This window comes from Epinephelus lanceolatus, chromosome 17, assembly GCF_041903045.1.
Source record: "Epinephelus lanceolatus isolate andai-2023 chromosome 17, ASM4190304v1, whole genome shotgun sequence".
Lineage (NCBI taxonomy): Eukaryota > Metazoa > Chordata > Actinopteri > Perciformes > Serranidae > Epinephelus > Epinephelus lanceolatus.
Window position 1 is genome coordinate 42,719,903 of NC_135750.1, and position 24,061 is coordinate 42,743,963.

At 42.5% G+C, this 24,061-nt stretch overlaps 1 protein-coding gene across 1 annotated transcript; it reads left to right on the forward strand.

Moving 5' to 3' along the window:
- The first annotated feature begins 1,549 nt into the window (after window positions 1-1,549).
- Window positions 1,550-23,480, forward strand: LOC117248269 (GRIN2-like protein). The gene is made up of 2 exons (XM_033613206.2): window positions 1,550-1,681; window positions 21,677-23,480. The coding sequence occupies exon 2, from the start codon at window positions 21,684-21,686 to the stop codon at window positions 23,241-23,243; it is 1,560 nt and encodes a 519-aa protein (XP_033469097.1). The 5' UTR covers window positions 1,550-1,681; window positions 21,677-21,683; the 3' UTR covers window positions 23,244-23,480.
- Window positions 23,481-24,061: the final 581 nt, after the last annotated feature.

Consider the following 24,061-nt stretch of genomic DNA (forward strand, 5'->3'; position numbering starts at 1 on the left):
TGGGGACTGAGACTGACACAGCCTTATCATTCAACACACATATGGACTCTATCTACAAGAAAGCTCAGCAGTGTTTCCACCTGCTGAGGAAGCGCAGGTCCTTCAGTGTCAGTACAGACACACTAACCATGGTTTACAAATCACTGACTCACCTTCAATATGGCATCCTGGTACAATTCACTTAAAACCAAACATAAAATAAAAATTTCCCGCATAACAAAACAGGCTGGGAAAATAATTGGATCCCCACAGACCCCCTCACAGAACTTTACACCCAGGCAGTTACCAGGAAAGCCACCGCCATCACACAGGACCCCACCCACCCCCTGCACCCAACCTTCGAACTACTACCATCAGGTCGCCGTTACAAAGTCCCACTTTCCCGGAAGAACACATACAAAAAAACTTTTGTTCCCACTGCCATCACCACCCTGAACAGTTTAAAATAACAATTGAAGTCCCACCCAGATACACTGCTTTGTCGTATATCTTGTATAATGTCTATTGCGTTTTGTGTGTTCTTGTCTATTTTATTTCGGAGCTTGCCAAAGACGAATTTCTGTTACTTGTGACAGACAATAAAGGTTTATCTTATCTTATCTTATCTTATCTAGTTGATCTCAGCTCAGCTCCACCCAGGCTCCTCCCACTTGACCAAATTGAGATTTTCCTGCTCCAATGAGGCAGCTGGTGGTAAACAAAACAGCTCATCACAAACCTGTGGGTGACGTCACAGAAACAGTCCCTGCTTGTGCTGGCCATCTGTTAACACGTCATCATCATGGTCATGTGTGTCCTCCGTGTTTTGGGATATATATGGAAAGGAAAACCAGCAAGTTGATGTGTGACATTGGCTGTGGCCGAGTCAACCACAAACATGAGCACTTCCCAGCTGATTTGTTTTTGCTGTCTGTTGTGTCCTTGCTGGCTGAAAAAAACAAAAAACAAACAAAAAAAAACCAAAACGCACAGGCCCATTGAGTATTGCAGTTTCCATAGCAACAGGGGTAGTGTTGGAGAGTGGGTTGGTGTTGGTGGGAGGGTGGCAGGGAGGTTGAGTGAGAGAGCGTCACAGAGCGTGAAACTAAAGCAGTAACTGTGTTCAGGGTGGAACTGCGTGTGTATGTGAGTGTTGATAAAAGGGAGAGGAGAATGCAGACAAAGAAAGACAAACAGGGTGTTTTCTTTCTTCACATATTTATCCATGCATCAGCCCTGCTCCCCTCTTCCCAGGTGGAGGGACAATGACGCTGGCCGCCTGACTATCTCGTCTCATTACCATTCCCCCACCCCCCTCCGCCAATCTCCCACTGCAGCTGGATAAGCCAAGCACTAACCAGCTCGACCCTCTCTTACAGAACAGGGATTTGAAGATTGCATCCTCACATTTGTAATCAGATGTAGGAGAGGATTATCCAAAGGTCTCCTCCATCTTGTTCACAGCCGGGGGCTGCTGAAACAAAGGAGGAAGCGTGGACTAGGATACTCAGTGAATGGAGTGTAGTTAAAGATAGAGAGAGGGGGAGAGGTCACCTGTGGATGTGAGGAGGGGAAGGAGGAGGAGGGAGGAGGAGGAGGATGAAGGCTTTCTGAGGAACTGCATCCATCACCCAACACATCAGAGAGCAAAAGGAGAGGGGCTAAAGGTAGAGGTTTAGCAGCAAGTATTTCAATGTGAAAGGTAAGCTGCTGGATGGAAATGTTTAAATCCTCTCTTCACAGAGGGTCTCTTCACTGATTGTATGTGTGTGCATGTATGACATTCTTTCTGCATGTGTTTGTGGAAGCATACTGTATCTGTGTGTTGCGTGTTCATGGGTGTGGATGTTGAGGAGAAGGATGTGATTGAAAAGTCTTTGGTTCTGTTTGATGGAGCTTCAGCCTACCTCCTGAGGTCATTTTAGCACCCAGATGCTGCACGTTGTTTCCATGAATGAGTCAGAACCTGGAAACATCTCTCACACATTATCTATGTGTGCCAGAATCTGATTCATTTAAATTTGTGTTTCAAAATTAGAAAATTGTATATCAGGTTTTGACGTTTAATCTAGTAAAACTAACATCTGATATGGAATCTGAAAATAAATTTATAAAAGTTTCAACTGTGATTGCTCAACAGCTTTTAAATCTTAAAATTCAGATTAAAATCTATGAGACTCTACGTGCAGGACTTCCACACACCTTCAGACTCAGCTCTGTTAGCAAGCACTGACCTGTTGCTGTCTGGATCCTGTCACTTGCCTCATGATGCTTTACCACACCACGCATTCTCATATCGTAATGTCAGCTATTACAATCATCCTGCAACTACTTTTAAAGTAATAGTTCAGCATTCTGGGAAGTACACTTCTTCACCTTTTCTCTGACAGGAACATGACAAGAACATCAGTTTCATGTCTGTGTGTTAACAGAGCTGGAGTCAAGGCGTGGTCAGCCTAGTTTCACATAAAGACTGGAAGCAAAGGGAACAGCTAAACAGGCTCTGTGCAATTTCAAAAATACACCTTCACTGATCAACACGCTGGATCTCATTTGTCTGATCTGTCAACAAACAAATATATAAAATTGAATTGTGGTTTTAGGAGAGGTTATGTGCTTCAACTATTTCTTGTCAACAACAGTTGGTGCAGTGAGTGTGCACAGCTCCTCTTGTCATCACAGTGAGGTTTGATATTATTGTGCCTGTGCAGAGATCAAAAGCTGTGCTCAAACTGTATCTGCAAACTCACGCTACAGCCTGCGATGCTGCACAGAAGTGCTGGGCGGAGGGATGAACTGATCTAATTTGTACATAAACAGAAGTGTAACAACAACTGTGAAATACAGTATGTTAATTAGTGCCAGCAGGTGTATCTTTGAAATTCGGACAGAGCCAGGCTCCCCGTTTCACCTTGTTTCACCTAGAGTGTTTGTCAAAATGTTAAAGTGGTTCAAACCAGTGAGTTGGAGCAAATGAACCAGTGACGGCAGGACTGATGTGTGCTGTGTGAAATGAAGATTGTTGAATGAGTTGTTTTGTTGTGCATGTGTCACAATATGAGTCAGGGTTGAAGGTTTTCCTGTCATTACATATAAAATCCTTACCTTGTATGTTACTCTTTTCCTGGTTCCTGGTAGACCAGGAATTCTCGTCATAACTTACATTGGATTGATACTCAGTGCAGCAGTATTCTTTATCATCAGGTTTTGTCCCGGTTGTTTGAATGGTTTGAGGTAGGGGAGACCACGGATGGTTGTAACAACAGAATTGATGTAACAGCACCACTTTCACCAAGAAGGGATGACCTATGAGTCATTTTATACATTTATTGTATGACTACATCTGAAAGATACAGGTTAGCAAGTTAGACCTACATAAAAGCTGCAGTAAGAAAGGACAACAGAGAAACCAGCAGGAGGAAAAAGTAGCAAAGCTCCCTAAATTAGATTCCTTTGGCTTTTTTATGAACGGTTTTCGGTGGTGTCTGTGTGTGTGTGTGTGTGTGTGTGTGTGTGTGTGTGCGCGCATCTTATATCTACTAACTACCGTGCACTGGGGCCCATCACAATAGTGTGCACTGGGGCCATTAGTAACTACCTTACACCACAGGATGGAACTCCTTGTGTTTGACGTCATCTGAAATTCTGATGTAGCTGGAAACATTGCTACTTGGATGAGACAAATAAGGGTACTTTCTACCAAAGATTGAAAACTCTAAGACAAAAATTCAGTGAGCTGCCACTTTTTCAAATAATTGTAAATTCTTGGCTGGTAAATTCGAATAATCTGAGTATCACGATAACCAACTCTAGATTAGTGTTGCACGGTATACTGGTACCAACGGTAGACCGCAGTACTAAAACACCACAGTACATATGATACCATAATGTTGGAGTACCATATTACTACAGTACCTCACCTGTGGGATAAGTTCAAAGTCCAATCGCAAGAGGATGAGTGTCCATACACTGTCCAATAACGGCGTGCGCTGGCCACCTGGCACTCAATATGCTGCTGCAATGGTTTGTTTTCCAGTGAAATATTAGGTATTAGCTGAGCTATTGAGTATCTTTAAGCAGTGAAAGTTATTATTTATTTCTTTTTACTTGTAGACTAGATTTGTTTATGCTACACTGATTTGTTTTCCGCAGAGCTCTACGGTGCGAGCATTTTACTCGCATTTGCGACTAAAAATAGTTTTGTGCGAGCAAAAAAAATCATTCAGGAGCACGCTGTGCGAGTACAGATTTCAACCAGCAGCAGAAACGAAAGGCTAATCCTGCCGGTTGTGGGTTGAACGGGGGTCACAGACAGGAATACGGCGAAATACGGCGGCCATAGTCCTCTGCGGCGCAGGATAACGGCTTACCAGCGACCGAGAAGCCCGGCTCTAGGTCAGGTCCAATAATTTCTCTTCTTGATGTCATGACTGCCCAGAAGTACCTGGACAGCCGAGCCGTGGCGGCACACAGGTATGTGACAGAGGAGAAACGAGCCGTTCACATTTCTCTCTTTGTGGCAGGTAATGGTCCACAAACCTCACCTCACTTAAGGGACTGTTCTTAACTTATCAGGGGAGGAGGGTGGCTGGTTGATTTTTATTTTATTTATTTATTTTATTTTGATCCCCCTATGTTAATCACTTATTGATGCTGTTTTTGAAGTATGAATAAGTCAATAAGTTATTTATTCCACTGAAATATCATTGATGTATTATAGAAAAGTGATTTATCTTTTTATAAATGACAAAAGGCACATCTGCCTCATTTTTGCTGTGGTATCGTGATACTACTCAGAACCGTGATACTTTCACTGGTATCGTACCGTGGGTCCCAATTTTGGTACCGTGACAACACTACTCTAGATAACATCAAATTACATATAGAATATCACCTTGCCACATTTATAAAAAATATGCTTACTAACAGCCATCTTACAAAGAAGAAAGTTAATGATGTTTTCTGTTCATTATTGTTTTTTCAAATTATATTATTAAAAATTAGGGTTGATTGTAACATTGGATAGATGTTCACTATTTTCAGTCCTGTACACAGACATTTTGTGCGGCAAGATCTCTTGAGGCCTCAGTACATACAGTACATTTGTGCACAATAATAAGCAGGGGAAAGGTTTGCCTGGGATGTCTCAAGATCTATACGATATGCACCCAGCAGCTGCTACACATACACCTTCATGTTCTACGTGTATCATTTATTTGTAACAGGCAACAACAAATAAAATAATGTCATATTGTGCACATTTTAGTGCTCTATAAAATAAATAATCATTCACAATCAATACATCTTTTCACAAAATTAAAATAAGCTGTTCTCTGGGGAAATAAAATAATAAACCAACCAATCTACCCTTAGTAGGCTACAAAGTAGGCCTGTGTTCACTTAAAACAGTCAGGCTTCAAGTACGTTTTGCTCTCCTCTCCTCACTTTATTCTTCCCTGCATCCCTTTGCACTCCTCTTTTTATTTTGTTCTCCTCCCCTTTCCTTTTTATATAGTCACATATTGGTTCTTATTACTATCTTCGAAACAAACTTTAATTAAATAATCCCAGAAAACAGATGCATGCAGCGACTACAACTTTGCACTCCTCCTCTACACTCTTTGCACGTAGCATGTTTGTGCACCACCGAGCTGTATGTCAGATTTGTTTAAATTACTTATCAAAACTATGGGAGATTTAGACAATATTTCAAGTTGGGTTTTGCTTGAAAAAGTAAAGATAAGCAGTTTGGTGTCTGTCTCCGCTCACAACAGGCAGTTGGTGAAGCAGAATGTGCCAGAGAGTTGGAGGGAAATAGTATGACTTGATGCCAGACTAGCTTTTTGTTAAAGAGACAATAAGCAAAATCGTTTCACCGCTAGGTTCGCTGTTGTGCACTGCCTGTAGAGCAAAACAAAGTGTGTCATGAGCCACTCCTCCCTCTACCTCTGCTCTCCAACCCCCTCCCCCCCACTCGCCTCGTCTGTGCCAGCGAGACGAGTACCGCAGCACGGACTATCACATCCAGACGGTCCCGGTGTTTCTTCTGCAGGCTCCGCTTCACTCAGCTGCCCGATATACCCGCTGCTTCTTCCCACATTAACTTGAATAACAAACCAGGGCTCGGTGCTCCGGTTGGATCCAAACGGAGAGCCACTAGCTGGGAAGTTAGCGGAGGCTAACTGGTTGTGTTTCCCTCCGGTCATGCTGCGACTAACGCTCCGCTAGCCGCTCCCAGCTAGCTCCTGTTTGTTATTCAGGTTAAAGTTGGAAGAAGCAGCGGGTCTGTCAGGCAGCTGAGTGAAGTGGAGCCTCAGGAGGAAGCATCAGTTAGCCCCCGCTTTCACTGCAGGCAGATTCACTCGCCACAGGGGCGAGGAAATAAAACCTAAACAGCCAGCTTAGTTTAGCAGTTAGCAATGTCTTTCACTCACTCTCGGTCTCTGCTGTGTTTAGCTATTTCCCTGCTTTCCTGTTAGCGTTAGCACTACTCAGCTACCATGCTAACGCTCCAACTCCAACTGAGCCGGGAGCCGGGCTCACGGTCTCATGAAGAAGAGTTGGAACGTTAGCATGGCAGCCCATTAGTGCTAACGTCCCCATGCTTCTCCGCCAGGCTCAGTGAGTCGGAGCCGAGAAGCGTGGGGACGTTAGCGTTAGCAGTAGTCAGCTACCATGCTAACGTTCCGGGAGCCTGCTTCTCGGCTCCGGCGAGCTCTACCGTGGAGCCTGGCGGGCTCACGGAGAAGAGAGGAATGTTAGCGTTAGCTCCCAGAGTTAGCACTAGAGCTACTACTGCTACTGGAGTAGCTTGCAGCTATGGAGTGCTTCTACCAGCTCTTCTAGTCACTGAGCCTCGCCTCCATTTCAGTAGGCAGGGGAATAGCTAAACACAGCCAGGCCCAGCTAACATTTGCTAATTGCAAATGTTAGCTGGGCTGCCGGGCTACTGACCTAATGCAACCGAAACGCCTGACCCATTGCTGGGACCGAGCCACTAATAACTCAAGCTCCAGACATTAACCCATGCTACGATGCCTAACGTCACTGTAACACTAATGAACACATGAACGTACATGAACGCGCAGCCGGACCGGCTTGTAAACAATGGGCTGGAGATCAACACAGAGAGAGGGTGTGTGAGGTCATGCTATACTCAAGATGAAATTACACCTCTAGTTCTTCACATAGCAATTTTTTAATTCCTTCAATCTAGAAATTATGAATTTCACTTATTGCTCCTTTAAGCTTAATGTTGGTTTACTGCCTAAGTTAGAGTGGCTCCATTGAGATGACTGGTAGTGGTTTAATTTCACAACATTGACAAACAATGCTGAAGCTCAGGGCAAGCACTTAGTTACCTGTCTGTCCATAAAAGCAGGCCAGGGAGACGTGATGCTGCTCTGTAGGGCGCTTGGTTTGTGTTTGTTAACTGTGGGGACTGTGACAAGGGAAATTAAAAAGGCAGGGGCAGGTGCTCAACTCAAATGCTGTTAACGGGCATACAACACACTTTAAAGTGAGAATGGATGCCACTGGCCAAGTTCAAAAAGTAAAATGTAAAATGATTAAAAGAAATAGACAAAACATTTTTTGCAAAAAGGGCACTTATCTAATCAGATGCCAAAAGGACAGGTGCTTGAGCACCACTTGTGACTATTGTCACTTTCAGTATCTCCAACCAGGAACAGGCTATAAAACATCTGATTCACTGTGTACAGGCTTAGTTCAGTCCTTATAGAGTGCTCCAGGGATGATGTTTTTCTGAAGGCTGACGCAGAAGTTAGCATTGCCGTCGTTCCCTTGTCAAAAAGCCTATGGCCATTTTCTCTTGGATTTTGGATTATTGCAGAAAATAAGCTCTGTGACCAACAAATGTATGTGATACTTGCACATTTTGTTCAGCAAGATAATCTTCACATGTGAACACCACTTTTATGATTTTGGAAGTCTAAATGCAGTCTCCAGAAGTAAAGAGCTAACATTAGGCTCTAAACTAACTACACTATAGTTGCATGATTTAACATCACTTGTTTAGCGTGATGACATTATGTAGCCTCATTTAGCCACTTGTTGGCAACCATTTTTAAAGGGACATTGTGTAGTGTTTTCAGTTGTTTATTGGCAAAAATTGATGTCTGCACTCATAAATATGTCATCATTGGTGTATTATTACCTCCAATAATCTGACTTATTCTCGTAAAAGGAGAATTTCGGATTTGTTTGTTTATACATTGGGCAGGTAAGTCGTTTGGGGAGGTTCCATAACGTTTTGCCATCTTGAAAATACATCCGCCAGCAAGGGACATATAGCACTACCAGGGAATAGAGAGTAACAAGAGGCACTTTGCTACTACCCTGGCAAATTTGAAAGCCTGCACTACTGCAGCGTAAGTCCCACTCTTTGAGCATAGTGCAGGATCATGCATATGCAGCATCACGGGATACAGAATCCTCGTCACCAAGAAAGTGCAAAAGGGAATCAAAAAGGCAACGTGACCAGTGAATTCAAAAAATGAGGGTCAACATCGGGGTAGCCTTTCCCAGGTGGAAAGAGCTGCTAAAGGAGAAAGGTTTCAAAAGGGACGCTGTGACTGGCCAGCTGGCCTGCCTGTCATTTTTTTCCCCAACAGGCAGGCCAGGCCAGTGCAATCATAGGCCAGCGCCGCTGTCAGCAGTGCACAGTGATGTGAGTAGAGGGATGAGTTGTGTGAGGTTGAGCCACTTGTCAGTTGTCAAAAGACAAGACGTGATTGGTTTGTTTCGATTTACACCCGCCCCAACAGTCCTACATTGTAAATACAGCCAGCATGGTGAGGAGAGAGTTTGTCAACTTGCGTCACGTGTCTGTGTAGAAACCTGAATGAATACTCCATGAAGTATCAGATGACATGGTTTCATCAATGTTATCAAAGCTTTTTGGGACACAGCTACTGCCGTTGTTGCAATACGGGTTTGAAACAGTGAGGCGCTAGAGTGCGCTATCTGTTTGAATGCAATATACGATTTCAGCGTTAGATGGGAGAAATTCCTTCACACTGTGGCTTTAAGACACATAAAAGCTTCTGAATTCACAGTGGGGTATTTATTGACGTATTTTATGTTGTAGAACAAAATGTGAAAGTCTCTTCAGCTTGTGTTAACCACAGACCTTATTTCAGGCATCTACCCAAAAACCCATTCAAAAAACCCATTGACTCTGAGACAAGGGAACCAGCAGTGGTAAAATGCTAACTCATTTCCAGTTTCAGGACTCATTGCTGCAGCACTCTTTTCCCAATGTTTGAAATCAGCACCCTTTGGCAAACTCAGCCATGTTTATAAGGAAAAAACTAATTTTGAGGTAAGAATGTATTTTTTTGCTTCATGTATTTTTATAATAGTCTGCTTTGTAGTTAAATTTGTAGTTTGTAGTTAAAATGTTTTTTCGTTCTTAATTGAAATTCAAATGAACGATTGGTACACGGACCTCTATGGGCTACAATAGTCTAAGTTAGTTGTAACGACATGTAAAAAATGTAACAACCCACTCCAAGCAAAATTTTAATAACTTGGCTCATACACAAGCACACACACACACACACAAACATGTGTGATTGCGATTTTGGTGGACAATATCGCGATTACAATATAATAATAATAAAAAAAAAGAAGGTATCATTAGTCTTCTTGCTTGATTCAGTGTTTCCCCTACATTATATTAGGGGGGCACTGACCTAACCCGACATAGTTATTGTTATGGACAGTGTGTAAATGACCATCAACAGACTAAGTACAGTCAAACAGCTGCTCACACAGCAGCACAGCACGGCACTGTACCTACAGCGGAGCGAGCCTGTGTTGCGTTCAGGCGTTGTCACGTAAATGACATGTTCCAGCACGCCATAGCACAACACAGCAGCATGTCAAGTGGGCCGAAACCGAGTAAAATTGCTCAGTTTTTCATTTGTTATTATATAGTTTGTTATGGAGTCCATGATTTCCCAGTGACACTTACAAATGTATGTGTAACTGTGCTTGGATGTTGTTTTATGAGACTCTGGCGGCTTTCAGTTGTCTCTTTGTCTTTAACGTTACATGGCTTGGCTTTCTCTCGCATTCATTCCTCCTACTTTTCTCTGTGCTGTCTCAAGTGCTGATTGGTCGAAACACAGTATATTGCCTTTTTGTTAGACATATATTAACACATTTCAAACGCACAAAAAACACAGAAACCCTTTGATGAAAATAATAAAAGAAAATACCCCAAGTGGTCTTTAGTCTGTTCAACCTTTTTGAGTGCACTCTTTGTTTGGATAGTTATTTTTTTTCAGCAAGCTTGCATTTCGTTTCCTTGGCGCGCATTAAAGTTGGAGCTCATGAAGAAACAGGGCAACAGTACCTCTGTATGGCCAATGGCAATAACTCCTACTGCGAGGAAAATCCCTCATGTGTCTCTCTGACTGTTCACAGCAGTGATGAGCAGCGCAGTCCTCAGCCTCACAGGGTAAAATGCGAGAAGAGACTCTCCCGCAATGGCGATGGCTAAGCTAACTTGGCTAACTCAATTTGCAGCGAAGAAACCACACTCAGTCTTGCGGCAAACAGTCTGACTCACTCACTTAAGCGTGAGGTATCTGGCAACTGTTCTCAGTCGAACCTTAGGGAATAAAAGCGATAAACATAACATAGTCTGTATCCAGTCTCACATGGCTCTGAATCTCTGCGCCGCGCCACTGACCTCTCTGCTCATCAGCAGCGCGTTTTCTTCATCTTCCTTTTTTTCCGCAGGTGAACCGGAAATACCACTTTCTCTGGGGTCATTACTCCTCAAACGTAACCAAAATTACTTTTTAGCCTCTTAAAACACTGAACAAACAATGAAATATCTTTTAAGACACATATTTTTAACTTTAACTTATTTAATTCTAATTCACCTCCATGTAATATGAACTTAACTATGACAACTGAATATTAATCAGGCATCCTATTAATAACTCGAAATAATTACACCTTTTTAAGGAGAGAAAGAAAGGAAAATATAACTGATATCTATCAGGTTATTACATTACTATATAATGAGGAAAACTCTGTCTGTGGGTGTGTCTGTTGCACGTTTTTCTACTCACTGATGTGGTCAATCTATGTGAAACTGCACATAGGCATTGAGGATTGGCATAGGTAGAAGGTGACAAAGGTACTTTTTCCAAAAATTACACTATTGTTAGTATATTCTTTAACAAAGTCGATGCATTCAACCCACGAGTTACTGTGCACACGCGTTGATATATGTATCCGCCTCAAACGGACATCAGCTGTAGCCAAGCAGCGGAGTTACACTGTGCACACACGTTAATATATGCATCCACCTCAAACAGCAGCTGTAGCCGAGCAGCGGAGTTACACTGTGCATGCGCGTTAATATATGCATCCACCCCAAACATCATCTCATCATCATCTCAGCTGCAGCCGATAAAGGTAGGCTTATCTTACTATATAATGATGAAAACTCTGTGTGGGTGTGTCTGTTCCACGTTTTTCTCCTCACTGACTTGGTCAATCCATGTGAAATTTGGCACAGTGATAAAGGGTAATGGGAGGATGCGAATGAAGCAATATTACATCAATTGGCCAAAGGGGGGCACTATTATGATGGAGTATTAGGGCCACATTGAAGAAATTTTTTTTTGGAGATTTCAAGAATAAACTCAAGAATATTGCGAGAATACAGTTGTAACTGAGAAAAAGTCATAATATTACAAAAATAAAGTTGTAATATTATGAGAATAAAGTCATAATTTAATGAGAAAAAAGTCATAATATTACGAGAATAAAGTTGTAGTTTTTAAGGAAATAACCAACAACAAACAGAATGGGTTAGAGGATGAACCTGCTTGTGGCAGCTGCTCTTTCTCTCAGGTGTGTTGCCTCGACAAACACATTTGGAAGTTTCATGCCTCAGACCGGCCCACTTTAGATCACGACATGTTAAGTCTACAATAGTGCACTGTTCTCTAAATTTTTCTAAAATATTTCCAATTCAGTGCAAGTAAGGGTTGCTTCACAATGCAGATTTATTTCAACATGAGTGCACATCTCCAACATTATTCTTAACAACACAACATCCTTTTCAACAATATCAGAATCTATATTCAGTTCAAATACGTAGTGCCCACTGTGGACCTGTGGGCTCATGGCTGGTGCTTGGTGCTGGAACTTGCTTCTGAGGGGCTACAAGACAAAGTTTCCCAGTTATGTGGCATCACATCATACTATTATTAGGGTCCGGGCAGCTAAGCTACCAGGACACTATTGTGATCCTAGGTATTCTTCTTCTTTCTTCTTTCTTCTTTCTTCTTTCGAGGAAATCATACTTCCCATGGGTGAAAACTCACCAAACTTTGCACAAAGGTCCAGTCTCATGCCAGATATCCTCAGTTGTAAACTCAAGCCAATAGTCCTGATGGTGGCGCTACAGCAAGCGTCTTAAGTTCAAAAATTTGAAAATTCATAACAAATCAACCATACGTGCTACAACTTAACAACTTTCATTAAACTGTAACCCTAATACTGAAGAAAATTTTGTACATTTAAACCTATTAAAAATTATGAAGTTCATCACTCTGTTTTTTTCAAAAACTTTAAAACTTCTTAAACCTATTTCCTCCCACAAGTTTTGCTCAATTGACACCAAACTTGCTACAGACTACAAAAACTACATTTCTCAGATTTTTGATTTATCAAAAATTGAGCCTTCAGTGCATCAAAATGTTTGACTGTAAACAGTACTGTAAACATATACATGCAAATTCTTGCTAAATAAATGTTAAATGTTCATGAAAAAAATGACAAAATTCTAGAGTCATGGTAGATGATGTGTAGCAAATTTCAGAATTTTTTCTCAAAAACTGAATTTTTGACACCATTTTGAATTTTGCTCTAATGTGAACAATTGGAATCAATGTAAAAATGGCAATTTTAAACATCAGTTTTTCACTTATGGAGCAAATCAATCATTGTTACAAACAAATTACCAACATCTCCATGCTGTCTAGATGCAATATGTGTATTTTCAGATTTTTGTTTCGATAACTGAATTTTTTACAGTGGTTTGAAATCTGCTTTTCCATGCATGGACGGCTGCTAAATCTGCACGTCTGGCTTAGTCAATTTGTGACGCTACATGTGAATTGTCACTGACTAATTAGCTCAGTGAGATAAAAATTGATCCTTAGTCTTAGAGGTTGTGAGTTCAAGCCTCAGCTGATGCAAAAGGTAGATTGTGTTGCTGAAATTCCTAAATGTTTTCCAATTTTTCTGCTTGTTGCTCAGAATTGCCTAAAAATGCCCGGACCCGATCCATCGCTGCACAGCAGCTATAATTTAAATTATATAATGTTATGTTATATGTTACAACGCCACACAATTAATTGACTTGATAATTAATTAACTTGAACGGTGGTGGTTGGAGATGTATGCATAGTCAGGCGCAGCTGCTGAGCTCTTTGGAGCCGTTGTCTCGACCTCGGGTGCTGCAGGGACTTTGGCAGGGTGGGGGTCACGTATTGCTTGAACAGTGCCCTGATATTACTTGACGATACTGGAGTATCAGTGTAATTTCGAGTTAAAATAAAGCTTGAATCAATGAATATCTGCCCTACACCTCAAAGCAATATGAAGTTCAAAATATGTATAAAACTACAGCCTAGAGGCTTTTTAAAAACAAAGCTGTCATAAACTGAAATTTCACAGACACCATTTTTTTAATTACAGGTATAGTTCAGGCCATCAAATTAATTGAATTTTGCATAGAAACAATAAAGATTGTGCAATAAAGCAAAATGTGTAAAGTGAACAGTAAAATTTCTTCTGTTAATATATAACAAAGAATGCAAAAATAAACGTTTTAATAAAACTCAATATCTTATGTCTTAGTACAGCACCCCCTTCAGTTAATATATAACAAAGCATGAAAAAAAAATGTGCTCTTGTTTGCTATTGTTACTGTTCAGCAGTGTTGGGAACATTACGTCAAAAAAGTAATTAGTTATAATTACTCGTTACTTTCCCCAAAAAGTAACTGAGTTACTGCACTATAAAAGTAGCTAATTACCTGGAAGAGTAACTATAGCGTTACTTTTTTGTAAAATGCTCAAATATGTCAAATTGCTTGGACACCCCCTTTTAATGGAACGGTATGTAATGAAACTCAACATTAAATATGTTAAATGAATGAAACTGACACTTAATAGAATAACTTATTGTTGTGAAACATTGTAGCCTACAATTATCTACTCTACACTGCACAGACACAGACAAATTCAGAATTATACAGTGGAATACCAGAACACAACAGATCGTTTAGAACTTGTGACATTTATTGCACAGGCCACAAGTGGCCAAAAAATGTCTAAAATAAAGTCATATTTCTCAAGCGATGTACAAATAAAATAAATAAAATAATAATTGTAGTGCAAATTTCAATTCACTTTCAATTTCAATTTCCTCTGTCCTTGGACCCCTGCAGCGGATAAGAACCCCCCCCCCCCCCCCCAAAAAAAACCTTTAATGGGGGAAAAAAACGGTAGAAACCTCAGGAAGAGCAACTGAGGAGGGATCCCTCTTCCAGGACGGACAGACTTGCAATAGATGTCGTACAGAACAGATCAGCATAATAATAACAGTAATCCGTATGACACAATGAGACAGAAAGAGAGAGAGAGAGAGAGAGAGAGACAGAGACAGAGACAGAGACAGATGCAGGACAGACGGTAATGACAACAACATTAAATGAAAGTAATAATATTATAGTTATAATTCTGGCTATTGTGGTATCTGATAGTATACATATGTGGCAATAATCAGATGTGTATAATAACAGTAGAAGTATGATTAATGATAACATCAGCAGCAGGAGGCATCTGGCAGGACCACAGCAGCAGCACAACCACACACGTCACATCCAGGCACCGCTGTGATATGAGTTAACCTGCGAGACAGTTGAGCACAAAGGCTTCGGAGAAGAAGCCAAGTTAGTGACATGCAGTACGGCTGAGCTTGCAAGATGCAGTAACGGGACATGAGAGAGAGAGAGAGAGAGAGAGAGAGAGAGAGAGAGAGAGAAGGAGAGAAGGAGAGAAGGTGCCTGGTGTATTATAGGAGGTCCCCCGGCAGACTAAGCCTAAGTCAGCCTAACTAGGGGCTGGTACAAGGCAAGCCTGAGCCGGCCCTAACTATAAGCTTTATGAAGATGAAAGTCTTAAGTCTAGTCTTAAATTTCGAGACGGTGTCTGCCTCCCGGACCGCAACAGGAAGATGATTCCACAGGAGAGGAGCCTGATAGCTGAAGGCTCTGGCTCCTGATCAACTTTTGGAGACTTTAGGGACCACGAGTAACCCTGCATTCTCAGAGCGCAGTGTTCTGGTGGGATAATATGGCACTATGAGCTCACTAAGATATGACGGAGCCTGACATTTAGAGCTTTATAAGTTAACAGTAGGATTTTAAATTAAATTCTGGATTTTACAGGGAGCCAGTGCAGAGAAGCTAAAACAGGAGAAATATGATCTCGTTTCTTAGTTCCTGTTAGTACACGTGCCACTGCATTCTGAATTAGCTGGAGAGTTTTTAAAGACTTACTAGAGCTACCTGATGATAGGGAGTTACAGTAATCCAGCCTTGAGGTAACAAAAGCATGGACCAATTTTTCTGCATCTTTTCGGGTCAGGATAGGCCTAATTTTCGCAATATTATGCAGATGAAAAAATGCAGTCTGTGAGGTTTGTTTTACATGAGAATTAAAAGACAAATCTTGATCAAATGTTACTCCGAGGTTTCTTACGGTAGTGCTAGAGGCCAGAGCAATGCCATCTAGAGAAACTATGTCATCAGTTAAAGAGTCTCTGAGTTGTTTGGGGCCAAGAACAATAACTTCAGTTTTGTCTGAATTTAACATAAGGAAATTGGTGCTCATCCAGGTTTTTATGTCTTTAAGGCGATTATGAAGTTTAGTTAATTGATTAGTTTCTTCTGGCTTCATCGATAAATACAACTGAGTATCATCCGCATAACAATGGAAATTTATAGAGTGATTTCTAATGATGTTACCTAAAGGAAGCATATATAGAGTAAATAGGATTGGTCCCAGCACAGAACCTTGCGGAACTCCAAAACAAACTTTAGTACGTAAGGATGATTCATCATGGATGTGAACAGACTGAAAACGATCAGATAAATAAGATTTAAACCAGCTTAGTGCAGAACCTTTTAGGCCAATTAAGTGTTCCAGTCTCTGTAGCAGAATTTGATGGACGCACTAAGATCTAATAAAACAAGTACAGAGACAAGTCCTTTGTCTGAAGCAATCAGAAGATCATTTGTAATTTTAACTAGTGCTGTCTCAGTGCTATGATGCACTCTATATCCTGACTGAAATTCCTCAAATAAATTATTATCATGGAGAAAATCTCACAGCTGGTCTGCGACTACTTTCTCAAGGATCTTTGAAAGAAAGGGAAGATTAGATATTTGTCTATAGTTGGCTAACACCTCTGGATCCAGGGTGGGCTTTTTTAGGAGAGGTTTAATTACAGTTACCTTAAAAGACTGTGGTACATAACCTGTTAAGGATATACTGATCATATCTAATATATGAGTGTTAACTAAAGGTAAGACTTCCTTAAGTAGCCTAGTTGGGATGGGGTCTAAGAGACACGTTGGTGATTTAAATAAAGAAATCATTGAGGTCAATTGTTGAAGAGAAATTGGGGAGAAGCAATCTAAATATATATTAGGTCTTACAGCTGTGTTTGAGGACAGATAGGTACTATCTGGGGACAGGAGGTCATGAATTTTGCCTCTAATAGTTAGAATTTTGTCATTAAAAAAGCTCATAAAATCATTACTGCTAAGGGCTAAAGGAATACAAGGCTCAATAGAGCTGTGACTCTCGGTCAGCCTGGCTACAGTGCTGAAAAGAAACCTGGGGTTGTTCTTATTTTCTTCTATTAATGCTGAGTAATAGTTTGCTCTGGCATTGCGGAGGCCCCTCTTATACGTTTTGAGACTGTCTGCCCAGACTAAACGAGATTCTTCCAGTTTGGTTAATCGCAAATTCCTTTCAAATTTTCCCGATATTTGTTTTAACTTACGGGTTTGAAAGTTATACCAAGGAGCAAACTTTCTTTGCTTTGTTAACTTCTTTTTAAGAGGAGCTACAGAGTCGAGTGTTGTTCGCAGCAAGCCTACGGCGCTATTGACAAGATGATCAATTCGGCCTGTCCCATTTTTCCACACTGGGCTGAGTGCGCTTGGTTATGCACACACTTTGGTGACGTTTTGCCAAGCGGAACGTACATTCGCCTATAGTGTTCAAGCATGTATTAAGTGGCCAAGTACGCGGGGATATTTAAACGAAATTGAGACAGACTTGACAATGCCCCTTACATTGCGCATTGGATGTTATTCTCCGCGAAAATGCAGCTGAGTGTGCTGGCATTAATTATTGTTTGGCACTCTGCTTTGCCAGATCCTTTGGAGGACCCATCAGATGCTAAGGCGTAGATGTAGGCGAAGAGAGCCCTGTCTAAACAAAAGCAATCTACATGCACCACTTAATAAAATAAAACATTCTTGCTATTATTAGGCCTAGTCCACACAGACCCATGTACTTCTGAAACCGTGCATTATTCTATGCGATTTGGCTGTTTGGCCACACGCAACCACACTTTTGGGCCCCTGAAACCACGTTTCTTTGAAACCGGAGTCCAGGGTGAAGTTTTTGGAAGACTCCGGTGCCAGTGGTTGCATGTAGATAGGATAATCGCAGTATTTTATTACCTGTCTTCATTGTTTGACGTCAGAGCGATGGTAAAAAGCTCTTTTCTAAAAGTTTACTAACTATTAAAATCCCACATCCTGTGTTAAATACAATGTATCTTAACTATATTTACAGTGAAGCTTGATTCTGCACTCTGCATTTAGCCCGTATGTGAATGTTTACTGTTGCTGTGGCAACAAGTGACAGCTACCGTTAGCGTCAGTTAGCTTAGGTCAATCGTCCGACAAACAATAACCCATAAAATTATAATTCAACATATTTAAACAAAATTAACAACAGCTACCAACAGTTACAGTCCTTACAGCCTTAGCTAATGTGTTGTCACAGGGTAGATTGTCAAAATTAAAGTAATCCCTGAGGAACTACGCTAGCATTAGTGATGGTTGCATCCACTCGTGTGCAGTTACCTTACGTTACAGTTCCCTCAAACAATATCACAAAGCACAATACAAACTATATAAACAAATTTTCTATTAAGGGTACACTACTAAAATCTGAAGGTGCTTAGGTGACATTTACCCACCTGAAAGAATAATTGAAAGCAAACGCTGATTTTGCTGGTCTTCAGTAGCTTTACTCTAGGTGTAACTGCCAACTGAAGAGCCAACCGTTTATATACCCAGATTTGCTGTCATGCCTTTACCCCAATCAGTTATGCTTTAAATTGAATGGGGGGTATCTGTATGGTATCTGTAAAGATACAAAATCGATATCATATGCATAAATAGTTATAGTTTCTCTAGATGGCATTGCTCTGGCCTCTAGCACTACCGTAAGAAACCTCGGAGTAATATTTGATCAAGATTTGTCTTTTAATTCTCATTTAAAACAAACCTCACGGACTGCATTTTTTTTCATCTGCGTAATATTGCGAAAATTAGGCCTATCCTGACCCGAAAAGATGCAGAAAAATTGGTCCACGCTTTTGTTACCTCTAGGCTGGATTACTGTAACTCTCTATTATCAGGTAGCTCTAGTAAGTCCTTAAAAACTCTCCAGCTAATTCAGAATGCAGCAGCACGTGTACTAACAAGAACTAAGAAACGAGATCATATTTCTCCTGTTTTAGCTTCTTTGCACTGGCTCCCTGTAAAATCCAGAATTGAATTTAAAATCCTACTGTTAACTTATAAAGCTCTAAATGGTCAAGCTCCATCATATCTTAGTGAGCTCATAGTGCCATATTATCCCACCAGAACACTGCGCTCTGAGAACGCAGGGTTACTCCTGGTCCCTAAAGTCTCCAAAAGTAGATCAGGAGCTAGAGCCTTCAGCTATCAGGCTCCTCTCCTGTGGAATCATCTTCCTGTTACGGTCCGGGAGGCAGACACCGTCTCCACATTTAAGACTAGACTTAAGACTTTCCTCTTTGATAAAGCTGATAGTTAGGGCTGGCTCAGGCTTGCCCTGTACCAGCCCCTAGTTAGGCTGACTTAGGCCTAGTCTGCCGGAGGACCCCCCTATAATACACCGGGCACCTTCTCTCCTTCTCTCTCTCTCTCTCTCTCTCTCTCGTATTCTATTACTGCATCTTGCTAACTCGGCCATTCTGGATGTCACTAACTCGGCTTCTTCTCCGGAGCCTTTGTGCTCAACTGTCTCTCAGATTAACTCATATTGCAGCGGTGCCTGGACAGCGTGACGTGTGTGGTTGTGCTGCTGCCGTGGTCCTGCCAGATGCCTCCTGCTGCTGCTGCCATCATTAGTCATTAGTCATACTTCTACTGTTATTATACACATATGACTATTGTCACACATGTATACTGCCAGATATTAATACATACTTTCAACATATTGTACCACAGTAGCCAGAACTATAACTATAATATTATTACTTTCAATAATGTTGTTGTAAGCTACTGTTATTACCTGCATCTCTCTCTCTCTCTCTGTCTCTCTCTCTCTCTGTCTCTCTCTCTGTCTCATTGTGTCATGCGGATTACTGTTAATTTATTATGCTGATCTGTTCTGTACGACATCTATTGCACGTCTGTCCGTCCTGGAAGAGGGATCCCTCCTCAGTTGCTCTTCCTGAGGTTTCTACCATTTTTTTTCCCTGTTAAAGGGGTTTTTGGGGGAGTTTTTCCTTATCCGCTGCGAGGGTCATAAGGATAGAGGGATGTCGTATGCTGTAAAGCCCTGTGAGGCAAATTGTGATTTGTGATATTGGGCTTTATAAATAAAATTGATTGATTGATTGATAAAATAATGTCCCAACTGAGTGGGCAGACACACATAAATACCCTATATGTCACACTAACTTTATTTGTGAGCGTGCTATCTGCTCTCTTTGGATGGTAGGCTATATCCAGCTGCTCGACCTAGCGACCAACGAAGGAGGCTGCTTCTGTTGCTAGCTACCCCAACTACACTACCACGAAAGCAGCGGCGGGCCTGCCAACGGAGGTTCTGGATCCAGCCGGGTCGGACCTCCGTTGGCAGGCCCGTCGCTGCTTTCGTGGAAGTGTAGTTGGTCGTTCAGGCGCCTCTGCTGTTGAATTAGGTCGCGCTATATTTGTGGATCAGGTTATTTTTATTTTCTGCACTTCCCTATTCCGGTATTGACTCTGACCTCTGATTGTTTAAAATGCCCTTTCCGAAGTTACATCGCCACCTACTGCTTTGGCATGTGTATCATATGTTTTTTATCACACCGCTCGTGTGGATGATTTTTTTTTTGGAAACCGGAGCCCAAAAAACTTTGGTTTCAGAATTGATTTTCGCCACAGCTTCCGCACTGAATTCCCCGTGAACTACAGAACTCCCATGTTGTTTTGCAATCGTACTAGGCTGATGAGTAGAATTTAAGAAACAGGCTAAATGACATGATGTTGCACACTCTTGTACAGTAGGTGGCAGGATGCACTTTTAAATTGTTTGCAATCTGCCAAATGAGAGAAGAAGAAAAAAAAAATGCTTTGCAAGCTGTCATTCCGATTGAGACTGGCCAATAGAGACATGTCTTACAGCTTTCAGTTTAGGCCCCGCCCACCAGGTTCAACTTTTTACTCGCAAAACTTTTTGACTTGATTTGCAAACAAAACTTAAGGATTTACAAACAAAACAAACACACACACACACACACACACACACAGACCAACCTCTCTCGCTCTCCCTCTGTCATTTTCCGCACGCTGTTTTTGAAATCTTCCGCGATCACCTGCCCCTCGCATTATTCGTAGTTCACCTACTTGACTGGCTCATGGAGTGAATAGAGGAGAGGAGGGAAAGGGGCGGTATTGTGCATGCACGGCTTCCATAGAAGACAAAATAACATCTCCAGGCGTCCGTGACCAAAAATCGTTTACCCTCGATTTCATTCATTTTGAAATCGTTTCACCTCAAAATCGTAATCGCGACCACCAGACGATGATTTGCACAGCCATCTCTGTCTGATTTTCTCTCCCATTTTTGTTTCATATATTTTGTAAAATGATTCTTTGAAATTTGAAACCAACTTTTTATTTTCTCCCATTGTGTATGCATTTTAAAATGTAGAAATAAGGCTGTGTTCATTTGTCTCCAAGCTTTGAATTTTTTTTTTCAAAGTAGTCCCTGACTTGCAGGTATCTGTAGAAATCCTGCTTTCCTAATCCAGATGTCTTTGATATATCCTGATAGCTCTGTAATTTTCCGTTGGAGTTTGTATCACATTTTGAATGCTCTGGCTTAAAAGAGCTCCATAATACAGACAGAAATGTCAAAAATATTACAACCATCCACGGTTTCCCTGACCCAGTATCAATGAGGCAATGCAGTGATCAATAGTTAATCTTACACTCTTGATATAAAATTGCAAATTGGAAGTGCAAGAATTATGAGATTTTCTGTTTTGTGTGTGTGAGACATCTACACGTTATCTCTTATTCTCCTTAAAGGTTTTCCATGGCAGAGGCTGGGCATCCTGTGTCAGAGCTCTACCCACCAGGGGAAGCTGTTTCTTTGGAATCTACCCTGTTCGATCAGTCACTCTTCAACACCTCGAGTTCAATACAGGCAACAACACCCTCCAGACTGGCTGGAGGACCAGGTAACAGCTGCCAGGAGGAGCCACAGGAGATCTGTAAAGATCATTCAGTCAGTTCTCCTACCAGGGAAACTAACTGCAGCAGTCTGAATATCCATAGGGAGCCTGGTGAACAAGACAAAAGCCAATCTGAACGATGTGTGCCTCCCAAGGCCTCAAGCCACCCCCATAGTCTGGCTGAGACGCATACACCGTCACATCACCACGACACAGTTGTGAATGCAATCAGTGACAGCCTTGTTGCTGGTAGGACAGGGCAGAACATAAAGTCAGCCTCTCTACCTGTTCACAGGAGTCACTCAGAAACCTTACCTGTGGTTAAACAGGGAATGCCCCCCCATGCTCCAGTCAATGAGACTTGTGGGCTTGCTTACCATGGAGATAAAAGTGTCCAAGAGGCTGAGAGTCACTCCATGTTAGCCTGCAAGCAGTCCATGCAGCTGCAGCAGTGCAACATTATCACCACTACCTGCCGAGGGCCCAGCAGTGGAGAAAGTGATGTACAGCAGCCTCAGAGCAGGTGTGTCTGTATCTCGTCCCCTGAGGCAGCAGGCAAGGTGGAGGGTACTGAAGAAAGGAGCCATCTTCCCCATAAATGTGACAAGGCACTCTGCTATGGCTCTTATAACCATCATGTCAATTTTGAGGACACATTTGCTGCCTACTGTCATCCCCAACCCATCCCAGCCCCCTCCCAGCTGCTGCCACGCCTGGCAGGTGTAGAGCCAACCTGTGACATCCAGCGTACAGCGGCACCTCCTTCAGCAATGAACCACCTCACCCTGCCTCGCCTCATCTCTTCTGTCAGTGAAACAGGCCTGGATGCCAAGCACCTACTTCGGTGCTGCAACCTTAACTGCTCTTGGATCAGCTTGCTGCCCCCTGGTGCTGGGCCACAATCCCCAAAACACTTTGGTGGAGAAGCGTGCTGCAGCAGTCCTGTTGGCCATGTCAGAACCATAACCCAGGACATGGGGACAATGACAGCCCACAGAGAGCTGAGGGATGTTGGGGTGCAGACAGGACAGATGGTCACACCTCATGTGTTCCCCCAGGTCTGTCTGGCAGAGGAGAGCAAGAGTGAGACCTCCTGCACTCAGACTCTGAAAACCAACAGTGACGTAGGCAAGAAACCGGGTGGGGCTTCCAAGACCCCAGTGAAGGAGGTGAAGTGGGATGCAGAAGGGATGACATGGGAAGTGTACGGGGCCTCTGTGGACCCTGAAGAGCTGGGCTTGGCCATCCAGAAACACCTGGAGCTGCAGATCAAGGAGACGGCGAGTCATGCGGCTAAACTGTCTCGCCAGAACACCAACACCTCCCAGCAGGGCAGGAATGGTCAGACAAAGATGGGCAGAATGATTGGCTCCATTCGAACCTCAGCCTGCTGCTCACGCAGCACTACAGCTGTTGACTAACTGACTAGCTGACTGATGGACGGGACAGAGCCTGAACACTGTGTTAGGTAACTAGTAAAGGTGCTGACACACCAAACCGACATCAAAGAACTAGCGGCAACAAAAGCCAACTGTTGCGTCGTCTATGTCACCTCACGTCGCCTGTGTCAGTTCCATTTGAACGCACTACAAAGACTACATCCAACGGCCAAGTAGCACGTACGTTCTGCGCCTGCGTGAGTGGAAAAAACACAAAAAGGGAAACCGGAAGTCCAAGGAATGCATGAAATAAACAAAGTAGCAGAGTGAGAGAGTGGTACATCCTGTCAGCCGAGGGGTTTCCTATCTGTGCAGCCAAGCACCGCAGCACCTCCACGGACTATTACATCCAGATGGTCCCGGTGTTTCCTTCACAGGCTCCACTTCACTCAGCTTCACTCAGCTGCCCGACAAACCCGCTGCTTCTTCCCACTTTAACCTGAATAACAAACTGGGGCTCGGTGCTCTGGTTGGATCCAAACGGAGAGCCGGTGCTAGCTGGGAGGCTAGCGGAGGCTAACTGGCTGTGTTTCCCTCCGGTCATGCTGCAGCTATTCAGGTTAAAGTGAGAAGAAGTAGCGGGTCTGTTGGGCAGCTGAGTGAATAGGAACCTGAGGAGGAAGCATCGGTTAGCCTCAGTTTCACTACAGGCAGATTCACTCGCTACAGGGGCGAAGAAATAAAACCTGAACAGCCAATCAGAATGATCTCTCTCACCGACAAGCTCCGTTGCCAATTCAACATGCTCAATTGGCCAAAAAGCCGCCGACACTGAAGTGCCGACGGTGCGGGACACACCG